We start from the raw sequence: 21738 nt of genomic DNA, 5'->3' as shown, positions 1-21738 counted from the left end.
CAAGACAATTTCTACCACACAGGGCTACTTCTATGATGTTGTGGAATAAGAGCTATACAAGAAATAACAGATTTTGTTTAGAAGAAGAGGGTCAAACCTGATACAAATAGTTTATAGAGGAAAACTAACGAGAATAAAGTATAAACAAATAGTTCAGTTCACAACTAAGAGAATAAAATTCAGAATAATCTAGAAAAGAACTAATGAAAATTAGTTTTTAAAATTAGCTAAAATAGTCTGAAGCTGTAGCTATTTTTAATAAAAAAGGAGAAAGAGAAATAGATTATTAGGGAAAATATAGATAACTTGGATAGGGAGAGATTTGAATTTAAAATAATTTCATGGACAAAGTACTTGACTTAAAAGGGTAAATTGATATACAAGTCTAATAATCATATTATGAACAAACTTATAAACTGAAGGGAAGTGGTAGAATGTATATAAAAACAAAAATCCAATATTGTTATTCTATAACTAAATATCCACATCCATAATCAGAATAAGTGACAACTAAATTTATTATAAATTTATCAAAAGTAGGATTTGTAATCATGCTGTCAGGTAATGCAAAAGTAAAAATCATAGTATCAGTAAAGATGAACAAGAAAACTATTATGCTTAAAGGAAGCATCAAAAGTAAATTAATATAAAAAGTAAACATGCATATAATATCAAAGAGAAATATCAACAAGAAGGAATGTAGTATTTCGCCCTGAAAAACATTAGGGAATCTTTTAAATTGTATAATAAAAACATTTATCCAATTTCTCACAACATGATACCTTTACAAAAATATACTATGTGCTATAGCATAGAAAAATGATAAGTGATGCTAAACATCTCTGAGAATTAAAAATGTAATAAATACAAAGAACATAGATATAAGGAAGGACAAAATAGTGACTTAATGGTGAACATTTTGTCTTATGGATTTATATTTTGATTACTAGAGTGAACCAATCACAGAAACAGAGAGGATATTGCAAGGCTTCATGTGATAGGTAATAAAAATCAGAATGACTTGTTTCTGTGAGTGCAGAAATCGGGACAGATAAAGATATATTGTAGAGGAAGAACCGATTTCTCTGGCAGGTCTTGGCAACTGAGAAATGATGAGTTCAGAAGATAGTTGAATTTATTTTTTCCACTTTAAACATTATTTTATTTAGTTATTTCCAAACATTATTCATTGGAAAGAAAGATCATTTTCTTTTCCTCCTCCCCACCCCCTTCCCACCACCTCTCCCATAGCCGATGCACAATTCTACTGGGTATCACATGTGTTCTTGGTTCGAACCCATTTCCATGTTGTTGGTATTTGTATTAGAGTGTTCATTTAGAGTCTCTCCTCAGTCGTATCCCCTTCCCCCCTGTAGTCAAGCAGTTGCTTTTCCTCAGTGTTTTTACTCCCACAGTTTATCCTCTGCTTGTGGATAGTATTTTTTAGATCCCTGCAGATTGTTCAGGGACATTGCATTGACACTAATGGAGAAGTCCATTAACTTCGATTATACCACAGTGTATTAGTCTCTATGTATAATGTTTTCCTGATTCTGCTTCTTTCGCCCTGCATCACTTCTTGGAGGTCATTCCAGTCTCCATGGAATTCCTTTACTTTATTATTCCTTTTAGTACAATGGTATTCCATCACCAACATATACCACAATTTGTTCAGCCATTCCCCAATTGAAGGGCATTCCCTCTTTTTCCAATTTTTGGCCACCACAAAGAGAGCACCTATGAATATTCTTGAACAAGTCTTTTTACTTATTGTCTCTTTGGGGTACAATCCCAGCAGTGCTATAGCTGGATCAAAGGGCAGACAGTCTTCTATCACCCTTTGGGCATAGTTCCAAATTGCTCCCCAGAATGGTTGGATCAATTCACAACTCCACCAGCAATGAATTAGTGTCCCTACTTTGCCGCATCCCCTCCAGCATTCATTACTTTCCATAGCTGTTATGTTAGCCAATCTGCTAGGTGTGAGGTGATAGTTGAATTTTTAAAAATTATTCTGTTTTTTATTTGTTGGGTTTCATAATGAATATGTCCAGTAGGCAGTTGATAATTTTGCTATGTGGTTCAGTAGATAGGAGATAGATACATAGATCTGGGTGTTATATTCATGGAGATGATACTTAAATCCTTGAAAATTGTGAGGAGAAAGATGGTTATCAAAAGAGAGAGTTTAAAGAGAAGAGAAGTGAGAGAGAAACCTTTAGAAAAATCCTTAGAAATGTTGGTAAGGTGAACCTGAGGTGTCACAGATGGAAACAGTGTCTAAAATGAAGAAGGTGAAGAAGTGTCTAAAATGAAGAAGATGTAGAAGACTACATCTTGAGTATTGTATTTAGTTCTTGATGCCAATTCTTTAAGAAGCACATAGACAAATGAGAGCAGGGGCCCTCCAAACTACGGCCCACAGGTCACATGTGGCCCCTTGAAGCCATTTATCTGGCCCCCACCGCACTTCCAGAAGGGATACCTCTTTTATTGGTGGTCAGAGAGAGTGCATCCACATCCTGTGCTCCTGGAGTACTGTATGTGGTGGCACAGCAAAGTGTGGCATCGCTCATGTATAGTACTACTTCCGGTGACATAATCATTTGTGTGGTGCCTTGTTCTTAGAGTAACTGAACAAGGAGGTGCTGCCCAAAGGATTATGTGACTGCACAGTGGAAGAAGTCAGCATGGTGAGTGGAGATCTGGTGGAGGGGATTCTGCACTGTGTATACTGCTGCCCAGTATAGTGGTTGCAGTGATGGGACTGTGTAAGGTGTGACAGGTCCATCACAGCAGCCTCTGCTATCCCAAGACAGCAGTATACAGTGTCACAGGCCCAGTACCACCTTCAGTGTTGTGCATAGGGATTTATTCATAGTTTGTTTGTTGGTTTGTTTGTTGGTTTTTTTAATAGTCTGGCTCTCCTGTAAAGATTAAAATTTAAGGAAACTGAGGCAGGTAGAAATTAGCTTCTCTGTGCAAGTTGTATGATATTTTTAGAGGTTTATTAAAGGTTGAGAATTTAAGAAAATACAAGTAAGAAAACACATGTCTCGGCCTCTGGCCTAGACAACCTCACCTACATTATAAAAAGAGCCATGTCTGCTTGCAAGGAGAAACAGGAAAGAAAAAGAGAGCCAAAAGCCTTTCCAACCCCATCTCGATTTAGGCCCAGGTGAGAATTAAGTGATATTACAAAGCATTCTGGGGAAATGGAGCAAGGACTAATGGGGATTGAAGTCCTGGAATCAAGTTTCCATTTTTACACTCCAATGGTCTGAGGGACAGTGAACTGGGCCCCTTTGTAAAAAGTGTTATGGAGAAAAGGTTGGGGGATGGTAAGAGGAAACAGGATCCAGGAAAAGACAGCTGATGTTAGAGTTGGCTCAGAGAGAGGAGAGGGTGTTTGAAGATTTTCCCCCTTCTGCCTTCCCTCCTTAGCTATGGGTGCTCTCCCAGATTTGCTTTTGTCCCTCTTGTCCCCCCTCCACTACTAGAGACCAAAGGATTTCTTCTTAGGAAGATGTCTCTCCCCTTGATCTGTTCACTCACACTTGATTCAAAGGTTGGGGCAGAGATTGCTATTTTAATGTCAACTAACTCAATCTGGGTAGTACAAGGGAATGACTGTCAGGTAAAGAATGGGAAAAGTAAGTGAGGGAAGGGAGTCCCTTTTTCTAGCTAAAACCTTTTTCCCTCCTTCCTCGAGTTTGGGGGGGGGGGGGGGGACTCAGGCTTTGGCAACCTATGTCCCCTGAAAAAGTCAAGTTGACTGAACCTGGGTTTGGCTCCTTAACCATAGTTCAGACCCAGGGCACCAGGACCTGAGGTAAATTCTGACAGAGATTCAAAATGCCTTTTCTCAGGTTTCTCTTCAATAGTCTTTTCAATTGGTAAATGTTAGGGGAAGGATTTCCAGTTACAATCAGGAAAAAGTGGATAACCCTCAGGAGAAAGTTTTATTCACCTCTCCCTATTCAGCTTCTCCACACTGAGGGACCAACTGGTCTTTTGAAGAGAACTTTCTTGTGTGGAAAGGAAACAAGACTGACAGTTTGTGGGGGAAAGGGGCAACTGGGAGTGGCAGTTGGGTCTTGTGACTAGCACTTCCTTCCTGCCGGGTTTGGAGTTCCTTCCTGGTGTTGGAGGAGAGAAGAGCTTGTGCAGCCCAGTCTGGGGTGGTGTGCCTCTTCTTGATTCATTCTGAAGATTAAGGCCCAATTACTTCTGAAGGTCAGAACTGTTCTTATTTGTTTTCTGTCTACTGCTAAGATTCTGAATCAGACAATGCTGGACGGATATAGAGTAGACGGGAGTAGGAGAAACCCTCCACCAGCCTCTAGGGCCTGGCCTTTTCTCAGCTCTGAAGCTGAGAAAAAACTCCAATACCAACTGGTTATTAAACTTTATATTATTTGAATTCAAAGTCAGAAAAGTGGACTATCTTTTCTGGTCATAGAGGTAGCTGAACTTCAGTTCAGTCATTCCAGGACAAACAGTCCTTATCAGACCCCTGCTGCTTCCTCTCAGCAGGGGTCATCTCTCTCCTTTGTTTCACCTAGCCATATTCTCTCTCTCCCCTCAACACCTACATATCCCATACAAACCTCCCATTATCCCTCTGTTTTCTAATCCTCCATTTCCTTTCCCAAAAATATTACACTTGACTCCTCAAGATTTCAATCTCCTGGGGCCCCTCACCCGTCGAAGTGATCAGATCCACATACTCTTCAGTCTGGCACTTTCCCCCTAGTGCCAGCCTCTGTCACCCCATAAAGGTTATCATGATAAGTGCGACTGTAGAGGATATCACATCATATGAAAAGGTTCTTGGATGTTTAGCCTGGGAGCAAGAATCCATGATAACTGCATTCATGTATTTGAAGGTCTATGTAAGACAGATTAAATTTGTTCTGGTTTGTTTCCAGAGAGTGGAACTATTTGTAATGGATGGAAAATGCAGAGGGGCAAATTTTGGTTTGTTATTAAAACAACAAAAAAAAAGTTGCTAAAGTTCAAAACCAGAATGTAAAAGTGGAAGTGCTCGCTCTCTCTCTCTCTCTCTCTCTCTCTGTGTCTCCTCTCTCTTTCTCTCTCTCTCTCTCTCTCTCTCTCTCTCTCTCTCTCTCCCTCTCTCTCTCTCTCTCTCTCTCTCTCTCTCTCTTGTTAGAGGGTCTACAAGTAGAGAATATATGATCCTTTATCATGGAGGTTTCAGATGGGGTTCCTGTTTGATGAACAAGACTATTTCTCAGGTTTTTTCCAACTCTGGGAGTCAATGATTCTGTTTATGTGAGATCACTTTGTGGGAATGAATGGTTTCATGCAGTTGCAAGAATGAGGGTTGAAAACATTATCATACTATCAAAACAAAAATATTTTTGTTATAACTATGTAACTATATGTATACATATACAACAAGGTTTATTAACAATTTTGTGTTATATTCTGTGCTTCATATCGAGTGGTTTGGTGGATAAAGGGGTCTAGACTTATTATTTAATTGGTTTAAATAACTCCTGTTGTGGAAGTTCCCATTACCGATACACTCTTTGAGGTAAAGTTTTAGAGAATCTTCCTAGGTCAAAGAGAAGTTTTGTTTCTGGTCATCTGAGACTGTACTTGAAATTTAGATCTTCTTGACCTAAGGATGATCCTTGTCCCTTATGCCATTCTTTATCTCATAGTGAGCATTTAGGGGTAAAACAGATATTTTAAAAATCTTGTTGCACCGGACTTTATATTTTTGTATTAAGGCGTAAAGAGATAATTGTTGTACAGCTTAGAATATGATATGTGGATTGCAAAATACTGTTATACCAGATGAATAATAGCTTTAGTAAAAAATAATAAAAATAAATTGCTTTGGTTAATAGCATGGACATAGAAGATGGGTAGCACTTATCTTATTTGACTCCTGACAGCATTTTATTGCTGCATCTGTTTTCCCACTGTAATGCCTCTTCTTCACTGTTTTGCCTTTAATGTTTATTGAAAGTAAGTCATAGTTTGGGCAACATTTCCTTTGACTAGCTTTCAGATTCTCTTTCTGCATATTAAATAGTATTTGTGTAAATATGTTGAGTTAATATTGAAGTGCTATTGATTTAATTTTTGGTACATAGTTTTTTAGGTAGACAAAACATATTTAGCCTGGAAGGTTACTAGTCCTCATGCATTTCAGATCTAATAATCTCCCTCTTTACCAGGCCAAGTAATATTTTTCAGAGGCAGAAAGACTGAAAGCACAGTTTTTATTCAGGAAGATGAATAGCTGCCATAAGTTTATCTCTGCTATATTTGAATACATAGAACAGCAAATAGTAAATGAGACATCAGTTCAATTAAGAATGCAATTCAAATAAATCTATTGTGCTGCTATTTAGCCCTCATTTTATGGGGGCAGGTTGAGGCAACAAGATACCATCTGCTGATGTGTGTTATTACAAAAAGAATATAGTTCAGTTTTTTTATGCAAATGAGTTTTTATACAGGCAAGTACTAAGGACCAAGATGGTAGTTTGTTGTCTCTCAGAATTCTCTTCTACAAAGTAATCCCAATTCACTTTCACTTATTTTCATTATCTTAGTCACCATTGCAAATACTTTTAATCAAATTATGACATATTGTTACTAACTTTACCCCTTCTTGAAAAAAGTCCTTAAAATATTTAAATCATTATTTTCTATCATTATTTATATCATTTTTATTATATTTATATCATTATTGAGAATATCAGTTATAAAATATTTTACCAAAATCTTCAATGTGAAAATTGTTTTAGACTTCAGAAGGAATTTATTTTTATAAATATAATTCCTACAAACTGAAAAGGTAGGAAGTTAAACTTGTTATTACTATATACATATTAGCATACATATTAAAATGTTTAACCTAAATTGAAGAAATTTAACATCCAGGATATAGAAAAATTGATTCAAAATTTGGAATCTTGGATTGTTGTCTTCTTAAAGAAGAGCTTTGATTTATGGAAGAAAGGAAAGACAGACAGAGAAAATAAATCACCTGTAGACTAATCAGTTGTCTTGTAATTGTTTTAAAAAATGTGAAGTATGTCTCTCCTCATACTCTTGAAGGGGAAGAGAAAGAGTGCAATACACTGGCCAAGTGTACAAATCCTCTATAAATTCATCTGCTTTTTTCTATAAAATTAAACTTAAATCAAAATCAATAGATCAGACATTGGAAAGAACAATGGATTTGGAAGAAGAGGACGCAGGTGCAATCATATCTATCATACTTACTATATATATGACCTAGGGAAAATCATTTAACCTCATCTGTGAAACAAGGGATGTGCTAGGAGACTATGAAGGATTATCCCCAGCTTTCCATGTTACTCCTATCATCCCATACATCTAAAAGTATGATTCCCATTCAGCTAAAAAGTAGAATATGCCCTCAGTTGACCTTGGGAGGAAGAACCTAGTTTTTGATGATCTTTTCCCTCCTTTTTTCACTGGGCCCAACATTTACTCTGAGCAAAGGACAGAGCTACAAAGGGAAAAAATGCTAGGTTCCTCCACTAGAGTAACAAGATAAGCAGCATACCATGATGATGACTGAATGCCTGTCACCAGACTCCTCTTGTAGCCATCTTCCACTTGGTAACCACCATTCAGCTCCTCTTCAGGATGTTTTCATGATCCTGACCCCTCATCCTCCTTTGGGATAACATGTGAGTTCCCTCATGCTATCAAGGATGTTAGATGAGACACTGTAGCCTCTTCCTGGGAGTAGAGGAAACACTTCATTTTCTGACCCTCATCTCTGGTCTTAAGTATGGTTGTAGGATGGGGAGAGCCCCCACATATGCCTTCCCTTTCCCTTTACAGAGGGCTGGATTGGGAGTTAAAGGCCCTGTATTCAAATCCTTTCTTGGCCTTTTGTTTATCTATTCAAGTCACTTAACCTTACTTGTCTGCAGTTTACTCTGCTGTAAAATGAGGGTAGGTAACCCTAAATTTTCTTACCATTTCTAAATGTAAAAATCTAAGAAAGTGAATGTAATGAGCAACTATTATTTTATATGATACTTATATTGTCTATTTTAGTTTTATAAAAAGAAGATAATGAATTTTAAAGTTTTGAAACAAAATTCAAGCTTAGAAAGTTACTAGCATAAATTATCTAATAAAAATTGTGTACTAAATTTTCTAAACAGAAAAGGAATTGCTTCACAAAACTTGGAAACTGCTACTTCATCTGTAGCTTGAAAATTCAGGAGCCTTGTATTTTAGCCTTGTCAAAGTTTCATAGCAGGTCTCAATCTCAAGTACTGTATAACATGTCTCCACTTAATGTTTAAAATTTTATTAGGCCATTTAGATTTTGTATGATGACATGTACTACAACCTGCTTGTAACATTTCAAAACTTATTGCTAGGACCAATTCGTTTGGTCAGTAATGGGGAACCCCTCTCCCCTCCAGTATCATGCCCAACCACCCACTTATCCCACACAGGGGAGAGAGGAAGCACTTCCATTCGGGTGCTAGGTGGAGGGGTGAGTGAAGTAAGGTATGTCCGCCTTGAGGATAGAAGGAGGGGAGGGAAGTAGCCTGAGTACTCCATTTCCCTCCAACTCTGCTGCCTGTGAACCACCCGCCTTCCCCACTGTGCACTCCCAGAGGGGCAGGTGGTGTGAAAAATGTCATCAGGCATGGTGTAGAGGGGGAGAAGAGCAGCTCCACCTTTTCCTTTTTAGTAATGAACTGGGAGACAGGGGGTGGCCTCATGCCCACAGAGTGTTCTGCGTGCCATCTTTGGCACCAATACCATAGGTTCACCATCACTGTTAGGTATTGTGACAATGAAATCACTTTAAAAGACAGATATATATTAATTTAAGGTCGCCAAGGAATTCAGCTATGTAATTCCTATATGAAAACTCAAGTCAGTAGTCAACCTTTTATGGAGTTTAATTACAAACATGAGGAAGAAAGGTATTAGAGATAGAGAGAGAGGGAGAGAGAGAAAGGGGAGAGAAGGGAATAGGGCTTAAATACCCCTTCTGTTTAGGCTGGGCCAAAAGGCCCAAGCCCTTAGATAGCTGAGGCAAAGAAAAGAGATCAGTCCCTATCACTCACGTGACCAAAATGGAGAAACAGTCTCAGGGCCTCCACCTCCAGCTTCCTTCAGAGCAAGCTCCTCAGAGCACCACCTCTCAGAGCCAAACCTCTCCAACCAAAACCTCTAGTCCTCAGACCCAGCTATCTTTAAGGAAACCATCCAAGTTCCCTCCCCTCAGTTCTCACATCTACCAATCACTGTCCATGTCTTCCCTGTGCCAATGGTGGCTCTAGCTTAACCCAGGACCGCCCAGAGGTCTGTGGCTTTGCACATGTCTGTTGAAGGTCATATTCTCAAATAATTAAATCTTGATCCTTTGCTACAGCCCTTCCTAAATCCTGTTACCCTGAGTAGGGTGGAGATTGGAATAATTAAATTTTGATCTATGCTGCAGCCCTTCCTAAATCCTGTTACCTTGAGTAGGGTGGAGATTGGAATAATTAAATTTTGATCTATGCTGCAGCCCTTTCCATTGTTCAGCAAAAGGTTTCTGTCCTAAAGTAATCTTAAGAAGGGAGGAGGAGGAACCTCCCTTGCCAATGGGGTTCACATTCCAATGGTGAAATTTCCAACATTCACAAGTCTAAGAAATTTTAAGGTTTACAGTATTTAATATTAAGATCTGGGGAAATCTATCTCCCATCAAAAACAAACAACAACTATGTATGGAAGAGCCTGGAATAACAACAAATCAATTTGTCATCAACTTGTGGCTTCTTTATTCATTTTCATATGAGTATTATTTCACCTTTTTTTAACCAACCTCACAGTGTGAATTATCAGCCTTGATATTTGAATATTGGAAGGGCTGAAGTTTAAAAAAAAAGTTTTAGGTGGCATATAAGAAAAAAATACCACCTGCTCTGGGGATAATATGCAACCATACCTATCTTTTTTCCCCCTCTAATTTGCTGTGGCTTGATGATTTATCATGGATACTGGAATTTAGTACTTTTGAAAATGTTTCAAAAAGTCATCTTACAATGACAGATAAAATTACCTTACGATTAGAATATATGAAATCCTAGTGTTATCTTGGTTAATATCTTAGCATTTTGTGTATTCTTTGTTACTAACCCTTGTACTTTTTCTCTTCAGTATTGAATTTGACCGAGATTGTGACTATTTTGCCATTGCCGGGGTAACGAAGAAGATCAAAGTATATGAATATGGAACAGTCATTCAGGATGCAGTGGATATTCATTACCCAGAAAATGAAATGACCTGCAATTCCAAAATCAGGTATTGTGTTTTGATTAATATGACACATATAAATAATTATATTTTTATTATTTTTTTTGTGTATCAGTTCTTAAGTTCTTCAGAAGTCACTATGTGATAAGTCCTGTGCTTGAATTTTTAAAAAGTATATATATGATGAATGTTCAAATACAATAAGTATCCCTATATATGGTTATTTTTTTAAATCAGTCAGAATGTGAATACAGAAACAAAAAGAAAAATATAACTTTTTATATATATATATAATTTATATAATATATAATATAATGCTATATTATATATTATATGGAAGATTCTTTGGAGGAGATGAACTTTGAACAATATAAGTAGTATTTTTGAACATATAAATAGGATTATTTACAGTCAGGGTTAGTACTGTGGAGCCTAGAACAGTATCTGATAAAGTGAACAGTATTTTCTCCTGGGCTATAAAGTTAACTTAATCTTTTAAATATTTAAAGTACTTAATATCCTTAGAATATCGAGAGAAGTATTTTATCTCTGGTAATGACAACTCCAATTTTAAATAAAATGTTTAGCTTTCAAGTGTTAGTTTGTTAGCAAAAAACTCTTGGATTTTGAGGGATTTAAGGAAATCACTTATAATTGTAACTCTCAGAATTGTAAGGGACTATAAAAAATGAAAACATATAAAAATTCTTCTAGTTTGTCACTCTTTTTTCCCTTCTACCCTTCAGTTGACTGATGTGTGTGTGTATAAAGCTCTTCTTTCATTTTCCCCAATAAGAGGTTATTCTAACTGTCCTTGAATATATCTAATAATAAGAAACTCAGTTACATGTAGAATACAATTTTGTTTTCAATAATTAACAATTTACTGTTATATACATTGATCTCATAAGTACCTCTTTTATAGCTAGGCAGAAAAAGTTATTAAAATATTCATACTCTTTCATCCAGCATTACCATTTTTTGCCCTATACTATAAAGTGGCTAAAGGAAAGGCATTTTATGTAGCAACATTTTTTGAAGTGACAAAAAACAAAAACCATCAATTTAGGGAGTAGATTATCAAATTATGGCATATGAATGTAATGGAATAGCATTGTGCTATGAGAAAACAATGTGTACAATTTTAGGAAAAACCTGAGAAGGGGGCAGCTGGGTAGCTCAGTGGATTGAGAGCCATATCTAAAGACTGGAGGTCCTAGGTTCAATTCTGGCCTCACTGTGTGACCCTGGGCACGTCACTTAATCCCTCTGTCTTAAAAAAAGATAAGCTCCTCTCCCAGATTTGCTCTTGTCCCTCTTGTTCCACTACCACTGCTCGAGACCAAATGGTCTCCCCTTGATCTGTTCATTCACACTCAGCTTGGGGAACAGATAACTTTTAATGTCAACTTAATCAGGTAATACAAAAGGAATAATGGGCAGGGAAGAATGGGAAAGGAAAGTGGGCAAAGAGGGTCTCTGTTTCTATCTAAGACCCTTTTCCCTTCCCTCCTCAAGTTTGGAGGAAATTCAGGCCTTGGCAGCCTGAGCCTCCTGAGAGAAAGTCAAGTTGACTCACCTCTGGGCAACAGGAGCTGAGGTAAAGTCTGCTCAGATTTCTCTTCAGAAAGTCCCTTCAATTGGGAAGTGTCGGGGGGAAAGATTTCCAGTCACTAGCAGGAAAAATAGGTAATCCTCAGGAGAAAGTCTTTTTTCCCAACTTCACTCTTTAGCTTCTCAAGACCAAGAGATCCTCACTGCTCTCCCAGCCAGAGTTTTCTCCTCCTCTGGATTCTACTCCTGGTGTCCCTCGCCCATTGAGGTGATCAATTTCACATATTCTTCAGCCTGGCACTTTTTCTCTAGTGCCAGCCAGCCTCTGTCACACCTCTTGCCTAGCCCTTAACAATACATTGTATTGATTGAGAGGTGGAAGGGGAGGGGAGGGGAGGGAAGTGGAAGGGGAGGAAGGAAGGAAGGAAGGAAGGAAGGAAGGAAGGAAGGAAGGAAGGAAGGAAGGAAGGAAGGAAGGAAGGAAGGAAGGAAGGAAGGAAATGAGGAAGGAAATGAGGAAGGGAAAAAAGGAAAAGGAAGAAGGGAAGGAAAGAAGGAAAGAAAGAGGAAAAGAAAAAGAAAAAGAAAGAACCTACCTGGGAAGGCCTTTATGAACTGAGGCAGCATACTGAGGAAAACAAGGAGAACAATTCAAGAAAAAATAGAAAATTTCATCATAGAAAATGACAATAATGAGAGAGCATATCTAAATCTTTGTGCTACTTAACAGTTCTTAGGGGAATTTTTTATTTCTTTAAGTACTTTCATTAAAAAAAAAAGAGAAATAATCTAGAAGTTAGGTACACAAAACCTCAAAACATTTAGAACAGCAACTAAGTCCCTGATTAAGTAAATACAGTTATTAGAAATTAAGAAGATTAAATAATATATTAATTAAATTGCTAGCAAAGAGATTATTGAAACATTAAAAGTTAAAAAACCCTTTAAGTAGACACAAATAGCCAATTTAATTTCATAAAAAAGGAAAGGCAAATTTTTCATATCAAATGAGAAAGGAAAGTTGAATTAAATGTCCTTAAAGGTCTCTTTTCTTTCTAAATGTACATGTACTATGTACATCATTTGGCTGATCTTTTGAAGGGTTTGAAATTTAAGGTAGGGAGTCTAGTTAAGGCATTATTTTATTAAACCATGTAAAAATTTATGAGAATTTAAGATAGTGTGGTGTTCATGTGAGTAAAATGACAGAAATTAGGTGTAAATAATGTTGAGGTAAAATTGACAAAAAAATAAATTGATAACATATGTAATAAGGAAAAATGAACAGCCAAGAGAAACGCAATAAGGAACCTATAGTCTTTGTTGTTAACAGCATTAGGTTGAAGCTCTTCCCATGCAGCTTGATCATTACTCTATATACTCTATAACTATTTTACATGAAAACATGTGTTCTTGACACTTAGTCTACTTGTAACCCAGAAACTTGATTGATCTCTTAGTTCCTATGAGATTGTATCAGAGACCACAGAAATTTGAACAATCTATGTTTTGATTTATGTATTTATAAAAGCTCTACTCTTTCTTTTCTTTCACAAGAACCATACATAATTGCACTAGTGTAGGATTTTCAATTATAGGATCTCCATCTCTTTGGGAATATTCTAGAAAACCTCTAATGGGAAGAGGGGACAGACACAGTAGTGACAGTCTCCTGACTTAGGTTCTCCTAGACAAAGTTTGCTTAACTGCTGAGAGAGAGAGAGGGAGAGGGAGAGGGAGTGTGTTTGAAGGTAAATAAAAAGAAATGTGGAAGAAGGAAATTCAGTTTCTTCTAACCTCTACTAAAGATACTGGTTTAGATCAAAAAAGGCTACCTGTAAATGATGGAGTCTTTTTTCAACTCTTGTTAACTGCTGAGGGGAAATTGGTCTTCCTTAGGCTATGACCACTTATCTTCAGCATAATGATAAATATGGGAACCTATCAAGCTGAGTTACACATATTCCAAAGTAAGGGGCTAGAGGACTTATTCTCTGAAAGCCCAGCTCAGGAGGTGCTGTTTTCTACTCCCACTATGTTAGCATTATTAATATAATTTTAATGTTTAGACTTCTAGTGATGTCAGAATACTTGTTATCTTACTTTAAAATGAAGTTTTTTTGCCTTTGATGTGGCTAATTCTGAATAAATATATTTGTGTTGAGGTAATTAATGTTTTAGTGATGACGCAATTATAACTGAATGTCTTAAGAATTTGCCGTTATAACCTTAATTCTTCCATATCTGTCATTCTACCAAGTTTTAGGATTTTAGAAACATTGAAGTTTAGTAACTTTAAAAGTACTGCAATTTTTGTGGCAGAATTGTATTACAAGTAAACTTTCACATTTGTATCATGTTTTATGGTTTTTTGTAGCTCCCAATGATTGTGTAACTAGCAAATGAATTGTTCATTCATTTCAGTTGTGTTCAACTATTTGTGACCCCATTTGGGGTTTTCTTGACAAAAATCCCAAAATGGCTTGCTTTTTCCTCTCCAGCACATTTACAGATGAGATACTGTGGCAGACATTCAGGGTAAAGTGACTTGCCTAGGGTCACACAGCTACTCAATGTCTGAGGCCAGATTAATGATTCTTCCTAATTCAAAGTTTGTTGCTCTATCCACTGTGCCAACTACTTTCCTATATTTTAGTCTATAGTGCCGTGTTGGCAAACCTATGGCACATGTGCCAGAGTATGCTGCTTTCTGAATGTCCATATTTCATTCATGCCCAACTCTTTGTGACTTCATTTGGGATTTTTTGGGCAAAGAGCCTGGAATTGTTTGCTGTTTCCTTCTCCAGTACATTTCATAGCTGAAGAAACTGAGGCAAACAGAGTTAAGTGATTTGCCCAGATTCACACAGATATTAAGTGTCTGAGACTAGATTTGAATTTAGGAAGATGAATCTTCCTGATATGGCTTTACCCTCTATTCATTGGACCTCCTAGCTGACCATTAGTGTCTTAATTTCTTTATACTGATTGATTCCTTTTCTTGCAGATACCTTTTAAGAGGAAGAGAGAGGAATTTTTATAACTTAAAAGAAACCCTGGTGAAGATTTTCTAGGCTGCTAAATATTTTAATGATGCAAAGATTTATGTAATAGATATTCCTGGTTGTCACAAATTATCACCTTAAAGTAATATGTTTTAATTTTTTTTTTCAGCTGTATCAGCTGGAGTAGTTACCATAAGAATCTGTTAGCCAGCAGTGATTATGAAGGCACAGTCATCTTATGGGATGGATTCACAGGACAGAGGTCGAAGGTCTACCAGGTAAAGGAGTTCTTTTTTGTTGTTGTTGTTGTTATATGTAAACAAATAAATAAAAGGTAATTGAAGGATCACATTTTTAGTTTTGATTTTCCCATTTTAATTATAGTTTTAAGTCTGCTTTTTAGCATTATAGTACCATTTAAACATTAAATTATTTCTTAGATGAGCAGTACTGAAAAGCTTTTATTCATACTTGAATTGCTATAGAGCAGCGTTGGCAACGTATTTAGAGATTGTGTGTGCAAATTGCATCTTCAAGTTACCTTTAAGCCCCTGCATTACTCCAGATAGTGGAGGGAGGAAGTGCTTGCATTGGACAGCTGGATGGAGAGGTGATTTTTCCTAGGGAAGTAGAAGGGAAGCAGCTCCTTTCCTGTAGCCACATATGCATGTAGCCATAGAGTGTATTAGATAAATATCCCCAAGAAGAAATTTTTGTGCAGCTCTTTTATAAAAAGTTACATAGCAGTATTATATATACAAAAGAAGCATTAAGTTCTCTACTTAGTTTAATATTTCCTTTTTTCCATGAAGCAACACACTTAATTTTAATTTGTGTCTTACTTTTTAACATTTGAAGATAAGGATTTTTTTTTCCCCTGAAATTGCCTTCTTTTCATTTTGGTACTAGGAACATGAGAAAAGATGCTGGAGTGTTGACTTTAATTTGATGGACCCAAAACTTTTGGCTTCAGGTTCTGATGATGCAAAAGGTACTCTTCTTCCCCTTTCTTATTCCTTGCAGGGATGCAGACTTACTCTTAGGAATTATGACAAGATTTTAAGATTGCAATTTTAGAAATTGTTATGAATTCTATTATAAATTTTGGCAAAAAATAAAAATCAGTATTCTTAGGCTTCCTAGTATTCCTATCTTGAGTTTTCTGATATTTGGGAGAACCCACTTATTTTTGTAGCACTTCAAAATCACTAAATCTTTCTTGGGTAGTGTTTAGCCTAATTGATTTGTGTTGAAAATATTCAGGCCTAAATATTGTTACCAAGTTTATCTGAGATTTTACACAAATTCACATTATTTTAAGACAAAGAAAATTGTCATTACCTTTTTCTACCCCTTCTAACAGCTTAACAGACTTTTTGTTTTCTCTCCTCTACATTTTATATTATCTGTTTTTGTTCCTAAATTATATCTTTTTTCTCTCACTATTCAAAATTCTTATAGTCACAGATTTTCACATTATTTCTTACTAGGCCTTTTTTTATTTGATTCATCTAGTAACATCCATACTGGGGCAATGAGAAAAAAGATAGCCCTTAACCTAGTAGAATTCTTCTCTCTAGCACAATGAGAGCTTCTGCTAGCTCTTGTGCCTCATTTGACTATATAAAGTGGAACTATGATAGAAAGAGAAGCATCATGTTGGAACTCTACATATTTTGCAAGAGGAAATTAGGAAGATAAGGGAAGGGGCAAATGCATTACTTTGTGGTAGCCATTATGTTACGTGCTTTACAAATATTATTTCTTTTGATCCTCATAACAACTTTAGGAGATAAGCCCTACTATTATCACCAATTTTGTCGTTTAAGAAATAGAATAACAGTGGTTTAGTAAGTTGTCACAGGTCATACAGCTGGTAAATATCTGAGGTTAAATTTGAACTCTGGTTGTCTTGATTCCAGGCCCCAACACTTTATCCTGTTCCACCAAGGGCTTTTAATAACACAATACCCAATTGTGAATAGACCTTTTAATGCTCAACCCCAGAATTCAGTTAAATTGTACGAGTGATTTTCAACAAATGGTATTCCCCCCTTCTCCCCCCCAAGTAAAAAATTTTAGAAAATCTTATTGATTCCAGGGCCAGTGCCTGGAAAGCCAGCCTAAGAGACAGAAGGCCCAAGATTCAAATTTGACCTCAGACATTTCCTAGTTATATGATTTTGGGCAAGTCACTTAATCCCAATTGCCTAGCACCTACCACTCTTCTACCTTTGAACCAATAGTTATTATTAATTCTGAGACAGAAGGTAAGGGTTTTTAAAAAAGAAAAAAGGGGAAAAAATTTATTGATTCTGAGTTTGGATCCAAATGTAATAATAGGATAATTTGTCTTCATTAGCTTTCATTTAAGATCATAGAGTATTGCATGCTGTATTTCCTTTTTCTTAACAATTTATGTAATACTTTATTTTTTTAAAGTACTCAGTAAAGTTATATTTGATTTGGTACTCATATAATTCCTTAGAAATATGGACATTCAGGGAGAAATATAGCATATTAGATATCTTTCTATTATTTTACTTTTTGATTATATATGGAAACATTTTTGACAGGTTTTTTTGGCATTTAAAAATTCAGATTTTCTCTTTCCCTACCCTTCTCCCCCGTCTCTAAGGTGGAAAATAATCTGAGATAGATTGTATCTATATGTATATCATACTTTCATATAATAGATATTTCCATGTTGCTGTCATGATCATAGAATATGCATGTCATACATACAGTAGAAATCTCATGAAGTTCAGTGGAAGATAGCATGTTTTCATATACACTCAAATTCCAACAGTTCCTTCTTTGACTGTAAATTGCATTTTCATGATGAGTTTTTGTAAAGGTGCCATGTACTGTTGAGAAAAAGGTGCATTCCTTTCTGTTCCTTTTCAGTTTTCTCCAGTGATCTATCATATCCAATTTGTCTATAAGTTCTATTTACCTCTTTAACATCTTTCTTGCTCGTTTTTTGGTTACATTTACCTACCTCGGAGAGAGGAAGGTTGAGATCTCCCACTAGTAATATTTTACTATCTATTTCCTCCTTAAACTCATGGAATATTTCCTTTAGGAATTTGATGATATTTCATTTGGTGCATATATATTTAATTTTGATATTATTTCATTGCACCTTTTGTCATGATGTAATTTATTTCCTCTTTTGATTAAATCTGTTTTTACTCTTGTTATTTTTACTTTAGGTAAGGCATGGTAAATTCCTCTCTATCCTTGCTTTTAGAAAAGTTTTTTGAATTAAAACATTTTTTAATTTAAAATTTTTATTCTTTTCTTTCTTTTTTCCCCTTATATATCCTTACTTTTACTCTCCCTTGTGTCTGCCTGTTTTAAATAGATTTCTAAGGCAGCATATTGTGGGATTCTTGTTTTTAACCCACTCTGCTATCCTTTTCCATTTTACTGGTGAATTCATCTCATTCCCATTCCCAGTAATGATTACTAATTGTGTGTTTCCCCCATCTTATTTTCCCTGTTTCTTCTTCTCTCTCCTTAGCCTTTCCCAGTTCACAAATTTTTTGTTTTCAACTACTGCCTCCCCCAATTTATCATTCTTTTTGTCCATGTCCCCTCCCTTATTCTCCCTATCCTTCTGCTTTGCTTTAAGATAAGGTAATTTTTTATAACTTATCCACTGCAGTTGTTATTCCCACCTCTAGCTAGTTCTAATCAGAATAAGGTTCAGTTATAGCCACCTCTCTTTCCATCTTCTCCATTTATTTGCCACATATGCACTTCTTAGTGAGAGGTAGTTTAGTCTCTTCTGTCTTTCCTTTTCTCTTCTCCCCCTTTATTCCTCTTTCCCATCCCTTAAAAAAACAAACAAACAAACAAACAATAAAACCCCTTATCTTCTATCTTAGAATCAAAACTGTGTATTAGTTCTCAGGTAGAAGAGTGAGGAGCTAGAAAATGGGGATTAAGTGACTTGTCCAGGATCACACAGATAGGATGTATCTGAGGCTTGATTTTAACCTTGGACCTCCTGTCTCTTGACCTGGATCTCAGACCACTGAGCCACTTAGCTCTCCCTCCCATCCCTTTTTCTGTATATCAGCCCATCTTATTTAACTTCTTTCCTTCTTTCTATGCTCTAATAGTGATAAATTTCATCAGTATCTTAGGTACTTTAGGTATCTTGCATATCATAACTTTCTCAAGTATCATAGATATCTTAATTATTTCAATTATTACCTTCCAAAGTATAAATTTTCTCAATTCAACTTTATCAAAACTCTTAAGATTTCACTTTATCTTTTTATGCTTCTTTTTAGTGTTGAATTTGCTCATCAGATTTTCTTTTTAGTCCTGGTTTTTTGGTCCAGAAAGTCAAAACTTCCTTCATTTCATTAAATGCCAATATTTCTCCCAGAGGATTATGCTAAGTTTTGCCGGACATATAATTCTAGGTAGTAGTCTTAGATCTGTTGCCTACTGAATATCATATTCCTTGCCTTATGGTTCTTTAATGTAGAAGCTGCTAAGTCCTGTGTAAATCTGAATCTGGTTCCTCAACATTTGAATTATTTACTTTTGGTAGCTTCTAATACTTTTTCCTTGGCCTGAGTGTTCTGGAATAATCCTGGGATATTTTGCTTTGGAGTTTTTTTTCAGGATCTGATTTTTGGATTCTCTCAGTTTCTACTTTTCCCTCTTTGAGGATATCGGCAGTTTTTCCTGATGATTTCTTGTAATAGGGTATCCAGGCTCTTTTTTTCCTCTCTCTTTTTTTTTGCTTGTGCTTTTCAGGTATTCTTAGATTCTTAGATTATCTCTCTTCAGTTTATTTTCTAGATCAGTCGTTTTCCCAGTGAAATATTTTAGAATTTATTATATTTTTAAAAATTTTGTCTTACTGTTTCCTGATGTCTTATAGTTTAATTAGCTTCTATTTATCCAATTCTAATTTTAGGGAGTTATTTCCTTATTTAAAAACTTTTTATTGTCATGCAAAACATTCTTTTATATTGATCATTGTTGTAAAAAAGTCATATATAACTAAAAGCCCAAAATAGACCAAAAATACACTGATGTGAAAGGCGACTTCAACAATTCTTTCTCTGAAGGTGGATAGCATTCTCCATCATCAGTCTTTCAGGCTTGTCTCAAATCATTCCCTTGCTGAGAGTAGTCAAGTTTTCACAGATAATCATTGTTCTATGTTGCTGTTATTTTTTACAATGTTCTCCCAGTTCTTCTTATTTTGCTTTTCATCAGTTCCTACACATTTTTTCAGCATTTTCTGAAATCATCTTGTTTATCATATCATATAGCACAATAGCATTCCATTACCAACAAGTACCACAATTTATTTAGCCATTCCCCAGTTGATGGACATCCCCTCGATTTCCAGTTCTCTGCCACTAAATAAATAGCTGCTCTAAATATTTTTGTACAAGTAGATCCTTTCCCTTTTTTATTAGCTCATATGAATACAGAGCCTATAGTGGTATTATTGGATCAAAGGGTATGCTGAGCTTTATACTACTTTAGGTATAATTCCAAATTTGCCTCCAGAATAATCAAAATCAGTTATTTTATTCCTGGAGATTTTGTGTTTCCTTTTCTATTTCACCAGGCCTACTTATAGAGTCGTTTTCTTCAGTGTTTTTTGTGTTGTGTTGTGGTGTTGTGTGTGTGTGTGTGTGTGTGTGTGTTGCCTCCATTTCCATTTGATCCATTCTGTTCTTTTTGAAGTTGTTTTCTTCAAGATATTTTTGTGCCTCACTTTCCTTTTGGCCTAATTTAATTTTTAGGGAATTGATTTCTTCGGTGAATTTTTTTTCTAGTTATTGAGCTTTTTTTTTTTAATTCTTTTATTATTTTTTTAAACTTCTTTTCAAGTTATTACAGGGGTTCTTTTGAGGCCTGACATCCTTCAATACTTTTTTTTGAAACTTTCCATATATATTTTTGTCCTTTTTTACCTCTTTTTATCTTTTCAGTTTGTATTTTGGTGCGTTCTGTCACTAATGTAATTTTCTAAGGTCAGGTTGTATTTCATTTTTTTTCATCTTTTACTCATTTTCCTAGTTGTTGTTTTTCTCATTACTTTATCTATCTGTTGAAGTTCTTTTATATTCCTGTGTTAGAAGGTGCCCTGATCCAAGCTCTAAGAGTACTCTCTTCTGGTCATTGATATAGGCCTGGCAGTCCTTGTTCCTCATGATGTCTCTATGAAAGAAGTGGTTTTGCTGGCTTACGTAATCTGGGAGTGTGTTGCACCGTTTTTTTCCAGTTAAATTCAGCATCCTGTGTTACCAGTTTCCCTGTTGTTTCTTAGGTTGCTCTAGTCCCTATTCTGTGTCTTCACTGGCCCTGCCAAATGGCCTGAGCTGAACAAGTCCCCGGCTTTTAGCTCTACCACATCAGTCACTGCTGCCATGTGGAGTGAGTAGTTTACTGTTGTTCCAGTTCCTTGTTTCTGCTCCCTTGAAGCCCCAGGGCTACTGCAGTGTGTTGAGTTATTCCAAATTTTGCTAGTTTACAAATACTGTGCTGCTTGGACTGCTATTTCCTCTTACCCTAATGAGATGTGTTTCTCCAGCTTTCCTTTATTTTGAAATGATTTATTTTCCTTTTGTGTGTGTGTCTGTAGGGATCAGGGTTGGAGGAGCAGGGCATCCTTTATTCTGCTGTCTTAGCTCCTGTCATGCAACTGTGTATATGTAGTATATTCTTATGTGAATGGAATACCAAATTTTGCAAATCACTAATATTTGAACATTTTCATCTTTCATTACTTTCCTCAAGTGGGCCATTTGGTGTTTGACTGGGATTGACTATGAAATAATAGAGTTTGTGGACAAATAAAAGAGATAACATGCAACTTTTCCCCTAGTATTACATGATATCTTAT

The 21738-nt window shown here is 36.0% G+C and overlaps 1 protein-coding gene across 4 annotated transcripts in view; it reads left to right on the top strand.

Moving 5' to 3' along the window:
- COP1 (COP1 E3 ubiquitin ligase) overlaps window positions 1-21738 on the top strand; it is a 329094-nt gene that overhangs the window by 188982 nt on the left and 118374 nt on the right. For all 4 annotated transcript variants that reach the window (XM_007480833.3, XM_007480832.3, XM_056815582.1 and 1 more), the window contains 3 exons: window positions 10195-10338; window positions 15019-15127; window positions 15759-15840. In XM_007480833.3, the coding sequence (XP_007480895.2) occupies window positions 10195-10338; window positions 15019-15127; window positions 15759-15840 (335 nt within the window). The remainder of the gene's footprint in view (window positions 1-10194; window positions 10339-15018; window positions 15128-15758; window positions 15841-21738) is intronic.

The sequence above is a fragment of the Monodelphis domestica genome, chromosome 2, assembly GCF_027887165.1.
Source record: "Monodelphis domestica isolate mMonDom1 chromosome 2, mMonDom1.pri, whole genome shotgun sequence".
In the NCBI taxonomy this organism is placed as follows: Eukaryota; Metazoa; Chordata; class Mammalia; order Didelphimorphia; family Didelphidae; genus Monodelphis; species Monodelphis domestica.
Note: the sequence above shows the minus strand (reverse complement) of the source record. Positions and strands in the feature narration are given on the sequence as shown.